General features: G+C 38.6%; 2 protein-coding genes and 1 long non-coding RNA gene across 6 annotated transcripts in view; 1 reads left to right on the top strand and 2 right to left on the bottom strand.

The window, feature by feature from the left end:
• Window positions 1-19039, top strand: part of LOC309513126 — a 284332-nt gene that overhangs the window by 49320 nt on the left and 215973 nt on the right. The gene's annotated exons all lie outside the window — the stretch shown is intronic.
• On the bottom strand, window positions 1682-4031 carry socs3a (suppressor of cytokine signaling 3a). Its single transcript, XM_082152888.1, has 2 exons — window positions 3875-4031; window positions 1682-3168 (listed from the first exon to the last, which is right to left on the bottom strand). The coding sequence occupies exon 2, from the start codon at window positions 3134-3136 to the stop codon at window positions 2507-2509; it is 630 nt and encodes a 209-aa protein (XP_082009014.1). The 5' UTR covers window positions 3137-3168; window positions 3875-4031; the 3' UTR covers window positions 1682-2506.
• Window positions 15746-19039, bottom strand: part of cyth1a (cytohesin 1a) — a 73431-nt gene continuing 70137 nt past the window's right edge. For all 4 annotated transcript variants that reach the window (XM_082186450.1, XM_082186448.1, XM_082186449.1 and 1 more), the window contains exons 12-13: window positions 18581-18735; window positions 15746-17134 (exon numbers count right to left, since the gene is read on the bottom strand). In XM_082186450.1, coding sequence (XP_082042576.1) covers window positions 17056-17134; window positions 18581-18735 — 234 coding nt within the window. In that variant the 3' untranslated portion in view covers window positions 15746-17055. The remainder of the gene's footprint in view (window positions 17135-18580; window positions 18736-19039) is intronic.

Here is a 19039-nt window from a genome sequence, read left to right as displayed (position 1 = left end):
AGTTTTCTCGCTTTACTGTAAACGTCAGTGTAGCAGGAAGAAGAAAGAGGCAAAGGGTTGTGAGTACAAAATGTACAGAGCTGTCTGTTTGTCAGAAGCACCTTACTTCTCTGTGGTGAATTTTCTTTTTTCCCCCCTCTCGACCAATACTCGAGATTTGTAATTTTGTGTGATAATTCCATGGGCGTGACCTTAAAGCTTTTGGTTTGTGTTTTATTGCAAAACTCTGTAATAGTTCTGGAAGGGGATAATTTAGCACATCATGAAACCAAAACACAAGTTTGAGTTTGAACATGAATGAATCACCGTAGTGCAGTTTAAAAAAAAAAAAAAAAAAAAAAAAAGTGTACTGATTGTCAGCGTTAAAAGCTTCATCAAGGTGTGACTCTGATACGAATGGATTTTTTTTCCTCATTGTGACATATTTATTCTGCCAATGCATTGATTGTCACATACATCTCTTACTCACACAAATATACAATCAGTCTCTATCACACTCACATTCTCAGACGAACCCCTCACACACACTCCCCAGCTGTATAAGTACATTACATACACATAGCGTGACTTTACAAATCTGACTGGTTTCCCAGCAGACTTCAAGTTCAAAAGAGTTCGAAACAGTCACACCTCTTCCCTTTTGTCACAGTCTCTACCAAGTAAAGCTAGACTCAGAGATAAAGAGATCAGCTGTTACTACACACACACACACACACACACACACACTAGTCAAAGTTGTGGACACTTGACTGAATTAATGATTCTTATTGTAAGTTTTGATCTTAAGGCTTCAGCTTAAATGCTTGAAATGAGTTTTCTAGACAAATATAAATGGGCTGTAAACCAGATTTTAATACAAGTTTTAGTCACCACATAATTCATTTTGTTTTATTTCATAGTTGATGACGTACTATTGCTAGAGAATAGTAACAATAAAGGAAGTTCAAAGGGTGTTCAAGCTATTGACTGTTTAATGTTGTGTAACCTTTTTGGGCTTAAAATGTGGTTATAATCTGATTACGTACTTTATATAAAAAGAAATTAAGATTGAATAAGTTGGGATAGATGCAAAGTTACTTATAGTCAGTAAAATGTCTAAAGTAGACCATCGAACTTAAGTGTAACCCGAAAATAAAATGGGTAACACTTTATTTTAGTATCATTGTTACATGTAGTAATAACTTTAAATTATGCATAATTACATGCAACTAACACTAAACCAAACCAAATTCTAACCCAATACTAAGTAAATGTAGTTGCTTAATATTTACTCAGTACTTAAATGTAGTTACAGAGTAACAAAAGATACCTTAAAATGAAGTGTAACCATAAAATGTTATCATTTGTAATTACCTTTTAATTGCAATATAACCGCTTATCTCTCCTCGAATATTATATCTACTCATTTGTCCAAGGTTGTTCCTTTAAATACTGAGTAAAACATTGACTGTAATCCTGAGCTTCCCCATATCAGTCAAAGTTTTACTGGAACAGCCTTGTCGGAGAGAGCGGGGGGAGGATCATTCCCGCTCGCTAAAGTGAATATCTCTGAATCAACTTTAACCCTTCCTGGAGAAGAGCTGCGGGAATCTGAATCATAGGCGCCGGCAGTTCTGATTCATCTACAACTATTTTAAACATGTTCAACCATTTGAAAAAATGAAAAACCCAAGACATGGAATTCATTTGTACAAAAATAGTGCTCTTTAATAAATTATTGAAATGTTCTTTTTTGCATATATAAATATAAATACGTAACATCACCAACATGGTTGAGACGTCCTTACAAAAGATAACCGATCTTCATATATGTAAACAGTGTTTTGTATGACAAGGTGAAACATGGGTGATCTTTTAGACACAGACCACTCATGTAATGTTAATACATTCAATGACAAGCAGTGTCGTTTAAACTGCTCCCGACACAAACACAAAACCCACACGTCGACTCTACAAACACACACACATTTTGTTTCAAAGTGTCGCTCTTTCAAGTACAAGTCCGTTTTTTATACATGTTCAGTCCTGGTGTGTTTTATCCGAACTGCTTTGACTCTTTTGTTCCCAGCCAGAAGTCGTTTCTCAACAGCTTGTGCCTCAGTGCTATGCTGTTACTCACTTCTTCCTTTTTCCCTTGAAAGGCACAAATATTTACTTGGAAGAAGGCGGTGGCGGCTGGTTTCGGTTAAATGGCTTTCTGTCTCTCCCTGCAGATTCAGGGCAGTGCAGAGGCAGTGATTGGTGCCCACAGATACTGGCACTGGTACAAGCGAGGGAACAGTACAAATGTCCATTCACTGGCAAGAACGAGGCTTGGAGATCAGTCACGTGAGAATCCATCAGTACCCGCCAACTCCATGTACTCATGAACAGTTCAATACTTCTTTGGCCCATCAAGCCTCCAACGACCTTTTGGGTCTCGACTAGCTTCGGCTCCCTCATCGCTTCCCGTTTCTTCATTCACCGTAGCTCACAGATCAGTGCATCTCTATCAGCTAGCAGTTGTTTAAATGGGAGCATCGTACTCTTGAAGGAAGTCTTTGAGCTGTTGTGGCAGCTGCTCTCTCTTGTCAGAAACTTCTATATGTCCATTCACAGTCTTCCTGCAGAGGTGTTGCAGGGAGGACATTATGCAAGGTAGGGGTCTTAAGAGCTCCAGAGGGATCTTCTCCCCCCCTGTGTAGATGTAGTACGCGCTTCTTGAGTTTCCAATTGACAGGTTGCTTTTGGGCGAGGGCATGTAGTGATGGACGAGCTTCAACACGCAGTCGAAGCGTGGCACGGACTGCGCGCTCTTGGAGTCCGTCTGCAGGAAAAAGGACTTGTTGTCGCACTGAACCCGCAAGTTCTTGGTGCCCGACTCGGTCTTGACGCTAAGCGTGAAGAAGTGCCGGTTGTCCGAACTGTCCCTGACCAGAAAGGTCCCGCTAGTCTCCGAGTTCAGCAGGTGGTTGGCCTCTTTTCCGCTGATGGACCCCCAGTAGAAGCCACTCTCCTGGAGCATTCGGATGGCGTGTTGCACCATCTGGTATTGCAGCTTGGAGCTGAAGGTTTTGTAACGGTGAGACGGCAGCCGCATGCTTGCGTCAAAAAGGCTGCTGCTCATTGCGTTGTCAAACTTGCTGTGGGATACCATGGCGTGAGTCTCTCAAAGCGAGTAGCAGGAGCCTGTGGAGAAAGACTTTGATGAGTACCACAGGAAACACACGTTCAATGAGTCAATGGGGTAGGGGTTTGAAGCCAGTCATCAAACCAAGACATTTTAAACTGTTCTATCATTGCAGATTGGAGTACATGTAGTAAAGATACCCAACTTATCCAAGTACAAAAAATATTGGACAAAATGTAAAAATAATTAGCTAATAGGCTAATAGCTCTTACTCCTTATATTGGCTGAACATAAGTGTTGGTAACACTTTATTTTACAGTGTACACATGTTACATGTAGTTACTATAAACTATAAATTATGTATAATTACATGCAACTAACCCTAAACCAAACCTTAAAGTAAGTACATATAGTTAATTATTATTACTCATGTATTTTACACTGTAACACGAACACCTTAAAATAAAGGGTTACACTGTAAGTACTGAGTAATATTAACGAACTATATGTACTTACTATAGGGTTAGGATTAGGGTTTGGATTAGTTTATGGTTAGTTGAATGTAATAATGCACAATTTATAGTTATTACAACTAACGTTACATACAACATTATGACATGGTCAAATAAAGTGTTACCAATAAAGTGTAACCTAAGTATTGTGCTATTAGCTATTAAGGAGTTATTAAGTTAAGCCAATAAAAATAAAGTCAGAGCTGGCACTCTGATTAGTTTACCAAGAGTATATTCTGAAAACCTCTCTTACCTTTGAGTCTCTTTAGATAGATGAGAACTGTTTGTAATATCCACAGTAGGCTAGTAAGTCTCTCTCTCTCTCTCTCTCTCGCTGCTCAACTCAACTCGTGTCTCGCTAAGAGAAGTTAGTGTTTCTCTTCGCTGGTGTGCTGAACTCCTGTGTTATTTGTAGTGGCCTCCTCGTCATGTTCTAGTTTGGCTCCGCCCAGGGCTCTTCCAGTAAGGGTAGGTTGTCAGTAATACTATTCCTGGTACTTAACATGCTCTTCCCCTCCCCCTCTCCCTCTCTCTCTCTCTCTACTCTTCCAGATATACTGTCTTACTGTAAACGTATTCCCTGACACAACACACCTCCCCTTTGTTGATGAACAGCGTTTCCTAGTAACAGTGATATTTCGAATTTCGAATTCTCCACGAGTCTTCGGGCACAAATTCGCGCCATGTGTGCATGCATGCGTGTTAAAGGATCTGTTTAAGATGATATAGTGTATACAAAGTGTACGGTATTTAACACATTTGAGTCCATCAACACACTCGTATAACACGACTTGTGAGCTCTCTTGACACGCGAACACGATAGTCTGACTGAATACGCATATCTATCCACAAGAGGACGCTAATGTTGTCGGCTTAAATTACTATTATAAGATACTATATAAGTAAATAAAGCCTATATGTAATAGTAAAGTTAACAGGATAGCACAAAGCACACGTTTTATTTTAGCTAGAAACGTTAATTATAATGAAAATTGCCCAAAGCATGTATTTTAAACAATGCAGGCGTAGCCTAATAATCATGTTTACGTAGGCTAAATATAAACATGTGTTTACATGATATGCATATATTTATATCATATCTGAAAGACTATATTATACATTTTAAAAATACAATAAATATAACCCTAATAGGTAATGACACAAAATGCTATAAAAAAAATCAGGAAATTCCAGTTTCTGAGGAAAAAAAAAATCCTTTGTACTTTTCATTCAAATTTATGGTAACACTTTACTATAAGGTTCATGTATTAAAAATTAAAACTAACGATGGTCAATACATTTGTTACAGTATTTGTTCATATTTGTTAATGTTAGTTAATAAAAATACAGCTGTTCATGTTAGTTCACAGTGCAGTAACTGATGTTAACAAATACAACTTTTGATTTTACTATAAGTAAATGTTAAAGGTTAAAACTTGCTTTAGATGTATTGTTCATTCTTAGTTCATGTTCAACTATAGTTAATAATGTTAAATAACGAACCTTCTTGTAAAGTGTTACCAAATTTATTTGAACACTTCCCAAACATGCCATATAAGTACTCATTATAAAAAAAATAAAAAACATTATTAAATAAGTCACCTTGACTAATGCGGTTTCACATAAACAATAGTCAACAGCATGCGAGCGGTGAAGCTCATTTACTGAAAATGCTGAATCTCCTCAGGCAGAAACGTAAGCTAAAATTACAATGAAAATATGGGTAGTCTGGCCGAGAAAAAGGAACAGAAAGAGACGCGTCTCGTTAGAAACTGGACAGAATATAGAGTGTGTGTAGGCCTATCTGCTGGACGGTTTTCCACTCGTCCTCACAGGGAAAAACTGCACTGGACTTTCCAGAGTTTTGCATAGAAAGGAATTAAAACACAACTGATGTCATAGTTCTTATTTACAGAGAATACAACAGAGGAACAGTATCAGAATCATTATCGTTATCGTCTTCAGCCATCTAGAAGAGTTTCTGGTTTCAGTTTTCCTGCTAACCCAGATACACACACAGATGCCATCTTTAAAACTGTGTGTGTGCATCAACACAGAACGAGCGACTTATGCGGGAACAGTGTGTTAATAATAAGTCAGTGCACTCGCCAGATAGCATTTGCTCAGAGCAAATATGTAATGTTGATAATTGTAATGAGATCCAGGAAGGGTTTTTATTATATTTAAACAAGGCTATAGTTTACCAGAGGCCGAGAATGAGCTGCCGCTTATCAAGTTCATCTCGTAAAAGCACTCAGTCTATTGCAGAATAATGGAGGGATATATGGGTCAGGGAAGATAAGAGTTGAGTAAAAGGTTGGAACATAATGGATTTTTTTTGATAAGATGATGTTACTGTAAGATATTTCACAGTTTTTAGTGAGAAATGAGGTGGTAATTTGTAGGAGTTTCGCGGGAACGCATAATCTTCAGTATTTTCTGTTCTGCTTCCAGTTCTCCTTCTCTGAGATTTCTCTAGTAAAGGGAGGTGATATCTAATATTACACATATTTGTGCATTCTGTAATCTATCCATTCTACACAAATACATATAGCACATATTCACACATATATAGCCATATTCCAAGATACACATATGCAGGAAGAAGAAAGTAATTGAAGGAAGTATTTTCCACTTATATCACACTTTCATAAAGCTTTATGGTTTAAGTATTCATAAGTATTATTTCCAGTTGTATTTGTTGTTTTGATTTAAATGCTTATGTTTGAAATGAAAGTTTCAGTTGGTTATGGTAAAACACGTAGGCCTACATTTGATTACCACAATAATTTACTTCTAAATAACAATAGAAAACAAACTAATGCCGTTTTAACTGTTTAAAAGTGTGAATTGTTTGTTTTATCCGATATATTCAAAACATGTGACCTGTACCATATTGTCCAAAGTGTACTTATATGACTGAATTTGTGTTTCATTAAAACATGTTTAGCTAAAGGCCTCCTATTAAGTCACACTGTATCTTTAAGAAAATCATGCATAGGCAACTAACATTTTATTTATTATTCACAGTGTGCAGAAAAACTTCCGGGAAAATGGTAGGATTCCTGTTTTATCAGATCCATAATTATATTACAGCATTAACAGTTTGTAATAGTATGTACTTCGAATAAAATAAAGTCACTTGTTTCCTTGTTTTGGTGTAGAATTGCTCTCTGCATGCAAATAAAAATCCCCAGTAATCGTTGTTTCCTTAAGCATGGTTCGCATTCGGAACACTGTTCAGTCGATCATATTATTAGTTATTGAGCCTCATAATCCAGATAGGTCAAATATTTTGCACGCGAACTTGATAAGCGTTTAGGCTCGTGTGTGATAAGATCTCAGTGAGGTTTCCCGCGAGACATCTGTGTTTCATCATGATTCATGTGTGGGGAAAACCTTCTCGTGAGACTGGTGGTGAGGCCGTGAGCTGCTTATTAAAAGAAACCAGTCGGATTCACTGAAGCCATGTGATGACATATTGTTGTATAAAAATATATATATATATAAAAAAAACCTTGTGGCAGAGGCTCATTGGCATAATGGCATGGAAAAGAAAACACATGCACCTACGATGAGCTCCTGTAATTGTCCACACACTTCATCAGACAGTGTGAATTATTTGTACATGATAATGCTTGTCTTGACTGTAAGGAAGTATCCTGACTGCATGTTGGGAACTCCTATCAGTTTTCCTCATTTCCTTTTGGAAACAGAAAACGGTTTAAAGTTGTTCCAGGAAGGAAAATAAATAAATATATATATATAAAAAAATAAATAAAAAAAGAAAATATCAACAATATAACATTAATAATTTACGATCAGTGGAATGTCAACATGGTTTTCCTATCAGGCAGAAATCACCCTTTAGTTGATCTTTCTGGGCCGTAAAACCACTGACAGTGAGCAGGACGGGTCATATTAACACATCATCATTATTTACTTTCAGTTTTACTTGTATATTTTATAATATGTTATTTTTAGTTTTAGGTTTTATGTTCTATTATTATAAATGATTGCATTAAAACTATTGTGCATGGTATAATACCATTAACCTGATGTAATGCGTGTGTGTGTGAGAGAGAGAGAGAGAGAGAGAGAGAGAGAGAGAGAGAGAGATAGTGTGTGTGTGTGTGTGTGTGTGTGTGTGTGTGTGTGTGTGTGTGTGTGTGTGTGTGTGTGTGTGTGTGTTAACCTGATGTAATGCGTGTGTGTGTGTGTGTGTGTGTGTGTGTGTGTGTGAGAGAGAGAGAGAGAGAGAGAAAGAGAGAGAGAGAGAGAGTTTGTGTGTGTGTGTGTGTGTGTGTGTGTGTGTGTGTGTGTGTGTGTGTGTGTGTGTGTGTGTGTTTGAGAGAGAATGTGTGTGTGTGTGTGTGTGTGTGTGTGTGTGTGTGTGTGTGTGTGTGTGTGTGGCTGTGTGTGAGAGAGAATGTGTGTGTGTGTGTGTGTGTGTGTGTGTGTGTGTGTGTGTGTGTGTGTGTGTGTGTGTGTGTGTGTGTGTGTGTGTGTGTTTGAGAGAGAATGTGTGTGTGTGTGTGTGTGTGTGTGAGAGAGAGAGAGAGAGAGAGAGAGAGAGTTTGTGTGTGAGTGTGTGTGTGTTAGTGTGTGGCTGTGTGTGAGAGAGAATGTGTGTGTGTGTTTGAGAGAGAATGTGTGTGTGTGTGTGTGTGTGTGTGTGTGTGTGTGTGTGTGTGTGTGTGTGTGTGTGTGTGTGTGTGTGTGTGTGTGTGTGTGTGTGTGTGTGTGTGTGTGTGTGTGTGTGTGTGTGTGAGTGTGTGTGTGCTCCTGCTAAAGCCTACATTGTGGGAACAAAATGTCCCTATAATAATACCAGTTATTGTATTTTGTGGGACATGCTTTGGTCCCCGTGAGGACAGTTTTCTGTGAGGGAAAACAAATCCTGTTTGTTTACATGAACTGAGCGAACAAAATAATTAAGGAAATGAACCACATTTTCCAACCTGTAAGACAGGCTCGATCCCAACTGGCACGCTTCGCTCTCCCGGAGTCCAGAGTTTTCCAGTAATGGGCTTTATTGAGGGAACATAGTGAGCTTGAGATATGGGACCCGCTGTGGACCCTCTGGAGAGTTCAGCTCCAATCCTTAATCCATCACACCTGAACCAGCAGATCCAGCAGATCCAGCTCTTCAGGATCAGCCAAAGACACAAGACATTCAGACTTTCTGTTGTAAAGATGACGGAAGGAGAAGGTGAAGGCCATAGTTTTGGAAGTTCACTTCATGTGTGATTTAGGAGAGAGCACTTCATCTGGAAAGAATCTGTAGTGTTTAAACATCTGAAAAACGGAGACGTATTTCCTTTTCCATAAGAAAACACTGTAGAGTCCTGAGTCCTTGCTGTAAACATGTTTGCACAATACAATGTGATAGAGACAGATAGAGAGACAGATATATAAATAAAGCGCAAAAGAAACTACGAGCATTCAACGTCATAGATCTGGTGTTAATTAATGTAAGAATGTCTCCCTGTATGGACTAAAATATTATGCTATGTGAGATCACAATATAAGGGACAAGCTGTTATGTATCTTTTTATTGCACTGTGCACTTGTACTCGAATATAAGAGCTAATTTGTAGAGTACAAACAATGCATAAAATAACTAATTTTACATTGACTTCTGCCCTTATTCACATTCTTGCACATGGGGATTCAAAAGAAAACACATTTTTCCCCTTTGTTACGATAAAGTTTGCAGCGGCTTCATATATTAATTGAATTAAGATAATTTACACCGCCATCTTACTCCGACGAAAGTGACTTGAACGCACCTGCCGTCATAAACACGACTCGTACGTACGAACTTCCCAGGAGGACTTGAACACACCAAATCACGCAGATGAGATTTGCTATATAGCTAGCTTATCAACATGCTAATGCTAAACAATCAATTGTGAGACTTAGGGTACGTTTACACGACAACGATGCGCTTAAAATTGAGTTTTCCACGTACAGACACCATTGTTAAAACGATCCCCATTCACACGGATCCGCGAAAACGGCTAAAAACGCTGTATTCTGCTGCCAGGCCAGTAGATGGCGATGAAACACTATAGACTGAACACGTGATACGCATGAGCATGACGTCATCGTCTTCAGAGATTCACGTTTTTGTTGTTTACACGGAGACCGTTCTCAAAAACTTGCACTTTGAAAACGGTTTTCAAAAGTTTGCATTTTCAGGCGCCCAACGGCCAAAACGCATAAAACGTTTTCCGTTTTTAGTTGGAAAAGGTGTTGTGTAAACAGCCCCTTAGGGCGCAGTATTTGAATACCACAGAGCAGGTTTCGGCCAGACCCTACAGATGCCCTGGTGGTCTGAAACTCTCAGAGGTGCGACTGTTCCCTGCTGGACTCTGGACTTCTTCTCATCGTTTCTGTTTGCACGAATGCTTCTCTTCTCAGCCAGTGAGAATTAACAGTACAGCAGTGTTCAACAAGAAGGAATCTGACACCCAGTTCACTCATATTGCCCTGCCTGGCTGCATGTGCAACTCTTTTATTCCTCTGAACATCTTTTGAGCTCAAATTCCAGAGAACTGAAGCAGGCTGAGGCCTGCTATCTCGGGACACTTCCCTGTTCCCTGTACATGAAAGAGGGTTATCGGCCAAGAGGAAACTCCTCTGGAAGCACGCCAAGTCTCTCAGTTGAGAAACACAGAACAATCTGTTCCAGTGTGACCAACTCTGCCTGGCCTTTTCTACTCTTGGTCACCTTTGTTGGAGTTGAGAGAAAAAGCCTTTGTTTACTTTTACAGTCTTAAAGAAGCATTTCATTCTCATGTTTACATTTCATTTCTTTTGCCTTTGTCACCTTTTTCACCTCTGGCTTCTGGCTTGCTTAGTTGGTTACTTAATATTCAACAATAATATTGATCTGCCTAATATTCACATTTATTTACATATTTTTACCAGGTTTACAGGATTTAAATGTTGATGACAGACGTTGAGGATTCAAGATATATCAATATCAAATATCAGTAAACCTGGTAAGTTTTGCATGATGCAACTAGAACAATTTTATCTACAACTTAAAGAACCTAATTTAAAATAATTAAATAATCAAAATGCTTTAAAAAACAAAATAATAATAAATAAATCAAACTGTATGTTTCTGCTTTTAATCTTTCTGGACCATTACTATAAATTGTTTTTAATCCAGTAGTTTAACAAAATATCCAGTGTTTTATTCACATATTTTTTACTGCTGAATGATCTCAACTGTTTCAACATATTGCATTGATTTTTATTGGATTTCTAAAGTCATTATAGACATATGGCTTAGATGTTCAAATGATACGATATATTTAGGATTTATTGGGTTTTAATGGCTCCACATTACCTTCCGATCATAGGTTTATAGGTTAGATGTAGGTCAAAACAGAGCAATAATTCTTGCCAAGAAGTCATTTCTCATCATAAACATGAAGTACATGTGCATTTCTGGTAAACTTAAGGCTGCAATAAGGAAGATTTCATGAACTTTTACATTTAACTCCAAAAAGCATTGATCTGTTGATGCCATTCAAAATAAATATATATTTTGATGAAATACACACACAAATAACATACAGGGCCTACATTTCAAACACTTTATTACATTGTATTAGATGTTTTTCAAGTGATGTGACTTCTTTTAAAACAAGTGTATCCAGTGGTAAGCGCCCATGAGCATAAAGGCTATAGCAACTGCCATTGAGAAGAATGCTAATGCTAACGGCTAGCGGCTAGCTCTCGCCAGGTATCATAAACCTCCTCACTGTGAACTTTTTATGTCCTGGGTTTCCAAGAAACTCTGGCTGTGGCTGCATCTTTATTGTTATTCCCACAATACACCCAGTGTAGAATGAAACACTGTGTTTCTTGTCCTACAATAATATCTCTACAGCAGAGTCTCTCTCTCTCTCCGTGTGGTATGATTGGTTGTTGCTGAATCAGGCAGGAGTGTGTGTGTGTGTGTGCGAGCGCGAGGCCGGGAGGAGCTCTCTCTTCTGGGAAACGGGCTGTTTAACTGGCAGTCTGTGAGTTTACACATGGATCCGTTTAGGAGAGAGGATGAGGAATCCCGCAAGCTCAGAGATGATCTGTCTTCACTCCAGCATGAGACACCAAACGCACGCTAGTGTAAGCGAGCCTCGACTGCTCGGTGTTTCCAGTATGCTGGCACGTACAGTAATAATGTGTGCTGGCTGCCGCCCAGTTTCCCATCCAGGACAAGGAAACCCTCACTGAATTCGGGCACTGATGATGCATATTTAAGTGAGCTGGATATACCGCATGTACTTGTTTACACGCTTCATTAGTCCTGTTCAAGCAAGCATCACTCACTATTATGGTAACTTTACTGACTGTAAAGTCTCATTAATGCAGGCTACTTATAAATATAGGCTATATCAATATGTGTGTGTGTGTCTATATATATAAATAAATGTATTTATATGCATTCTAATTTTTAAAACCTGTCAATTTTAGTTGATATTATAGACACAAACAATAATCGACATGTATGTTAAAAATAATAAGAGAACAAATGCATACAGTTTTTTCTTTTTGTGTGTGTTGTTTTCGTAAACATGCATGCAGTACATTTCATATTAAAAATATATATATTAACTTGGTTTGGTATGCAAATTTTGTTTGCACTTTATTTTACAGTCCTGTTTCTGATGTACTGTACATATGATGTACTTACAGTAATTACACTAATTGGGTAATAACCAGGTACTAACCCTGAACCTACCCCTAAAACTAACCGTAACCCATTTAGCCTAGTTACCTTATGTTACCCTGTACTTTCTAAGGTAAGTACACAGTAAGTGCATACTGTAAAATAAAGTGCAACCCATGAGTATTTTAGTTATAAATATTAACACATCTTCATAACATCTCGACAATAGGTAAGACATACAGCAGTGCCACTAGATATAAAGGAATATATTATGTTTCTGAATGGGATTAGTCATTAAATCACTGTCTGCAAGAATATTGATGATGGCGGCTTGAATTGATTTCTTAAGCTTTTAATCCATGAAATTCAGGTGATCAATGTTTCAAGTCATTTCAATTTAGAAGTGACCATAAGTGATTTTCAGTGGGTCAGTTGTTTATTTGTACTAGTTTGACCATATACATAAACCATTGAGAGTGATCATCCAATCACAGCACAGTGAAGGCACTGTAACCTGTCATGTGACTCGTTACCTGAGGCTTTATGCACAGCTGCACTACTTCCTGAACATCAGCCAGCTCTTTGTTTCCTGTCTGCCATTATTGGACAAACTGATTCATCCAGGTGTGTCTGATTATTGTTACCGAGGTCAGGCACACCTGGATGAATCAGTTTGTCCAATAATGGCAGACAGGAAACAAAGAGCTGGCTGAAGTTCAGGAAGTAGTGCAGCTGTGCATAGAGATAGACACTTGCTGAATTAGGAACCGCATACTACTCGTACTCCATGATTCTTTTTCCTCAGAGTATAGTACACTAGTACATGGCTTCAAATTCAGCAAATGATCTCATAAAAAAAAAAAAAAAAAAAAAATTGCATAATACTTTTAACTATTTCTGCTATATAAGAGTGATTCTGAACTCAGCAATTGTCTTCCTCTGAAACTTAAAAATATATATATATATTTTACACATTATCAGATCTCACATTTCATATGACTATTTATTTTTTATTTTTTTGCCTTAAAATAATATGTAGATGTCCAGTACTGAATGGCAGGTCGAGTTCCACAACAGAAAAATGACTGAGTGTTCCAGCACATCTATTGTTCACTTGTCCGGTTTGTTAAAAGGCCCTTGGCTGAAGACACACTGTGTTCTCACGTGTTCACGCTTCCCAAAACTAGGCGTAAAATTACCAAAACAAAAAGCATTCCTTCTGGTTTCATTTCATTGCTATGCTGTGTTCTCTCTATCACTCTCTCATTTCTGGAAAATGTCAAACGGCCCTCTGTTCCCTGAGAGAGTGTTATCAGGAGAGCTAACAGAGTGTGTGTGTGTGTGTGTTTACAATAAGAGTGTGTCATGAGGAAATTATCTCAGCTGGCTGACTGGCCGTTGAGAGTATTGATAAGTAGTAGTCCATAAAAGTCTTTAAATATATATGACACAGTTTTCTGTAAATTGTGTCGCAACTGTGTTGAGACTGGTGTGACCAGGAAGTAAGAGAACACAAGGAAATGTAAAGCTTTTCCCAAAACAACATTTCTCCCCATAACAGTAAATAATTCATGATGTTATGCAACTAACAACATGTACTGGGTTAGGAATAGGGTTAAGTAAAGGATTAATTGAGTCAAAATGAACATTTCCTGAGAATTTACTCACTCCAATGTCATCCAAGATGTCCATGTCTTTCTTTCTTCCGTGGAAAAGAAATTACGTTTTCTGAGGAAAACATTTCAGGATTTTTCTCCACACAATGGACTTCAATGGCAACCAAATTGTTGAAGTCCAAATCAATGCAGTTTCAAAGGGCTCTGCACGATCCCAGCTGAGGAATAGGGTCTTATCTAGCGAAACGATCGGCCATTTAAAAAAAAATTCCCAGCATGCTTTGCAAGGGACTGCATAAGGAGGGTAAATTTAGGGATTATGTGTTTTTCTGTAAATGGAAAGATGTTGTTAGTCTTTAATATTCAGTTATGTTAGAAATTTGGAGGACTTTCTGTAATGTTTTTGAATTTGTGTGGTTACCATAATGCAGCAGAGTGGCGACTGTGTTTAGTTTAGGGCTGTGGGCACTCAGTATACACTATACATGCATTAAACCTCACTCGCAGACTTGCAGAAGTAATATTCTATATTACTATGTAAAAAGAGGTTTTAATTAATTGAACACTAGTGACTAATCATTGGAAATAACTGTAGAGTCAAATTAGCTAAAATTATAATGTTGGTGATTTTAGGCCGAGTAAAGATTAATTGTAGTTAACCTGACAAAACTTTATCTAGCAGGAATGACTAAATTAATTTAAGTTCATACAACAAGATTACAACAAATCATTTCCAACAAATTAGATTTTGTTGGAAAAATGTAATTCATTTTCGAGGAAAAGGTTTCCTTAATTTAATCAAGTTCGTTCAACAGCTTTTTTTTTTTGAGTGTATATATATATACTTTTTAACCACATATGCTTGTCTTGTACCATCTCTGAGATGTGCCACGTATTATGTAATCACGCTGGAAAGGTCACGGAAAAAATTAAATAATAATAATAATAAATTAAAACAAAGATGTCGGACGATTTTGAAGTTGGAGGAGAAAATGAGATGGAATTTTTCGCCCTTCCCTGCCTTTTTGAACCGGAGTACACAGGCAAATAACTTAGAAAGATGACGTGACCTTTCCAACGCGATGATGCAATGCCTGGCGCATCACAGAATATAAATGTTTATCTTTTTTGGAAAATGGCCGATCGTTTCGCTAGATAAGATCCCGTTCCTCAGCTGGGATCCTGCAGAGCCCTTTGAAGCGGCATTGATTTGGACTTCAACAATTTGGTTTCCGTTGAAGTGTGAAGAAAAATCCTGAAACGTTTTCCTCAGAAAACGTAATTTCTTTTCCACGGAAGAAAGAAAGACATGAACATCTTGGATGACACTGGGGTGAGTAACTTATCAGGAAATTACTCCTTTAACATTACTCAGAACTTGCATAATTGCAATAAATGTATAATTACACTGTAACACGGACAAAGGGTTACACTTTATTTTAAGGTGTCAATGTTACAGCGTAAAGTACTGAGTTTTAATAATCAACTACATGTGCTTACTATAGGATTAGGGTTTGGTTGAGGGTAAGTTGCATATAATTATGCATAATTTACTATTATTACTATGGTAAGTACATGTAACACATGCAACAAGGACACTGTGTTACCAATTAAACTCACTGAATACCCCACATCTATCCATCAGAGCCGGAATAGTAGCACAGATGTCCTGATGACGCCACCTGCTGGTGCTTCTCATATACTGCGTATGAATTATGCTCATATTTTAAGTGAGCGACTGCAATCTGCAATCTTTTGAGGAGAGAAAAACAGCTGATCTCAAAGCTTATGTGACTGAATCAGACAAAACACAAGCACATCTGCTATAACATCTTTATTTCAGCATGATCCGGCTACCACTAACGATGGTATCGACCTCCAGAAAATCCAAATAATCATCATAATAAAAAAAAAAAATAATGAAAAGAAAGAAAATGGCACTCAACTAGTACAATACTGCTACACACAGTACACACATTTATAAAATGGAAACCAATATTCTCTATACACTAAAGTATGTACATCTTTGATAAATTAAACCAATACTGCTTAGATTGAATATTTAGCGTGTAGAATAACTGCTAGACGAGATAGAGAAACGCGAGCAGGCACTGGAGCATATCCCGAGGGCTTTCAACTGTTGTTAGGCACATTTACTCGTTTTATGATAAGCGTTTTATTGGGAGGTCTTCTGGGTTAAAAGACCTTGTGGAAAATAAAAACATTTACCGTCCCGTCTTTGTCTGAGAGGTAGTACCAATGCTTGATATCCTTGTAATGACGATATCCCAGAATCCTTAGCTGGCCACCGATACACTGCAGCAGCTTCACAACAACACACCATATCCGCATGAAACGCTGCCAAGAAAACAAACTAATTCCCACGGAGCCGTTTCCCGTCGGGGGCCGAAACGCATCTAGGGTGATTTTCACCACCCTTTTCCTTTTCTGTCGCAAATAATAGACGTTTCTTTTGAACATGTTTTTTTTACATTTAAATACACAAATAAACCTCTGAGGACTAAGCCGCTTTTTTTGTGCACACGATACAAAATGTAAAAATACACTTATTGCCTGTACATTTCATAGCACAAAGGAAATCTTCCTTTTTTTCTGACGCACGTAGGAACTTTCGTTTGGTTTTCCACATTCTGTCAGACCTGCTGATTTCAGATAATGCAAGTGCGTGCGTGTGCAAGAGAGAGACGAGAGGGAGAGAGAGAGAGAGGAGTGAGAGAGAGAGAGAGAGACGAGAGGGAGAGAGAGAGAGAGAGAGAGAGAGAGAGAGAGAGAGAGAGAGAGAGAGAGAGAGAGAGAGAGAGAGAGAGAGAGAGAGAGAGAAAGAGCGTATTTTGGTTAAGCGTGAGGAAAAATGTTCTCTTTGGGGGTTTCAAGGAAGCATTAGCCAGTTAAAAATCCCACTGACTTCCTTCCAACACACACGCACACACACACACACACACACACACACACACACACACGCGCTTGAGCTTGAGCTGAGCAAGAAGACGTTTAAAAAGAGTGGAGCCAGGTTTGACCTCGCTGGTCTCGGTGGTGTTGGGGGTTGTGTTCGACTCTTCACAGCTCAACTGTCTCCAGTAGTCCTGAATCTGTAACACCTGAGCAGCTCTAGTGCCTCTTCACAGACGACACCTTCTTCTTCCTCGCCGCCAGCATCTCGTAGAAAGGATCTCTGCTGATGGCCGCTCTGGAGATGAAGAGGAACAATATTAGGAAAAACTTTTCTCCAGATGTCACCTTTCATGCAGTGTGTAATATAGTGAATGTAAAAGGTCCGCAAAGTTTTAAAGATCAAATTGTACGACAAATTAAATTGTGTCCTGAAAGAGAGAATCAATTCTGAACTGCTGACAAGAGTCATCGGTAACGCCAGTCTTACTTCCTGCATAGGTTTGTAAGAAATTAGCATAAAGCCATAGATGTTCGTCATTGGCTGCTGGTGAACAAACTCTACTTTAACCCTCAAAGACTGTATTTGTAGCTGAGACCTGAAGGACTTGGGTTCACACCAGGCCAATCACAACAGACTGGGTCATCTGACCAATCAGAGCAGAGTAGACCAATCACAACAGACTGGGTCATCTGACCAATCAGAGCAGAGTAGACCAATCACAACAGACTGGGTCATCTGACCAATCAGAGCAGAGTAGACCAATCACAACAGACTGGGTCATCTGACCAATCAGAGCAGAGTAGACCAATCACAACAAACTGGACCATCTGACCAATCAGAGCAGAGTAGACCAATCACAACAAACTGGACCATCTGACCAATCAGAGCAGAGTAGACCAATCACAACAAACTGGACCATCTGACCAATCAGAGCAGAGTAGACCAATCACAACAGACTGGGCCATCTGACCAATCAGAGCAGAGTAGACCAATCACAACAAACTGGACCATCTGACCAATCAGAGCAGAGTAGACCAATCACAACAGACTGGGCCATCTGACCAATCAGAGCAGAGTAGACCAATCACAACAGACTGGGCCATCTGACCAATCAGAACATGTAAACCTCTTGTAGAGTTGTAGAGACCTCCAAAACAAAATTAGGAACCTTGAAAACAGCATAATAATAGGTCGGAGTTTAAAAGACAGTTGATATCCAATAATGTTATTGATTTGACTTCACTGACAGATTCAAACAAAACTGAACTGAGCTGTACTGTATTGTATAAAGCGCTATAGAAATAAATGTGTCTTGAAATAAGGCATAATGGTCATAGATCAAGTCAGGAATGATGTACTGCCAGATGACCATAGTTACAAAATAAACTTACATTTTACGACTTAAATGGACATTAAATATTGACATTTATCAGAAAAAGAGAGTGGAGTGAGATGATAACCATGAAACTAGCACAGATATGTAGGATATCACTTGAATCGGACACTGGTCAAATTATACAGTTTTGTGACTAGAGAAATATTTGCCTCCACAATGTTGCAACTGACCAATCAGAAACAAGAGAGAGTCTCCAGTGAACTGTGTAATAAAACAGGGATATTTAACCATTATCTGGACCTGACCCAAAATAAATATTCTGGATTATACTCAATACTGGCCCCTCGGTTTGTGTGTGTGTATTTAAAGCAGAACATGCCTTCACTCAGCATATCAACACTCACTTGATGCTGTTCATCCACTCGTCCTTCTCCTCAACGGTGGGAGCAGAGATGCGGTAGAACGTGTGATTCCCCTCGACCACGCGTCCGTCAGCCTCGGTCTTGCACGCCTTGATCACCTGATCCTTATTATCCGGGATGAAGAGCTCAAAGCAGTTCTGAGAAGCAAACACAGGCAGACCATCACACGTCTGACCACTAGAGGGAGACACAGTGTTTCTCACAGTGATGTCAGGTGTAGAAGAGTGTCAGAATCAGGCTAAATCCATCACTTTCTAATAATGTGTCTCTGTATCCGGACATCTTTAGCCCCTCGATTCCCAATATAATCTGATTTACTACTTCTAGCACACTATCATATGTATGTGTTATTGTAATGCACGACAAGTGTTGAGTTCTCTCAAGGTAAAAGATCATCATGCAAACAGAGTAAATTCATCAGATTGTCTCCAGATAAATGGA

This window comes from Leuciscus leuciscus (assembly GCF_965113295.1).
Source record: "Leuciscus leuciscus genome assembly, chromosome: 1".
Lineage (NCBI taxonomy): Eukaryota > Metazoa > Chordata > Actinopteri > Cypriniformes > Leuciscidae > Leuciscus > Leuciscus leuciscus.
Note: the sequence above shows the minus strand (reverse complement) of the source record. Positions and strands in the feature narration are given on the sequence as shown.

Excerpts from the sequence above, each read along its gene's own strand:
- socs3a (XM_082152888.1), bottom strand. The coding sequence starts at position 3,136 with ATGGTATCCCACAGCAAGTTTGACAACGCAATGAGCAGCAGCCTTTTT.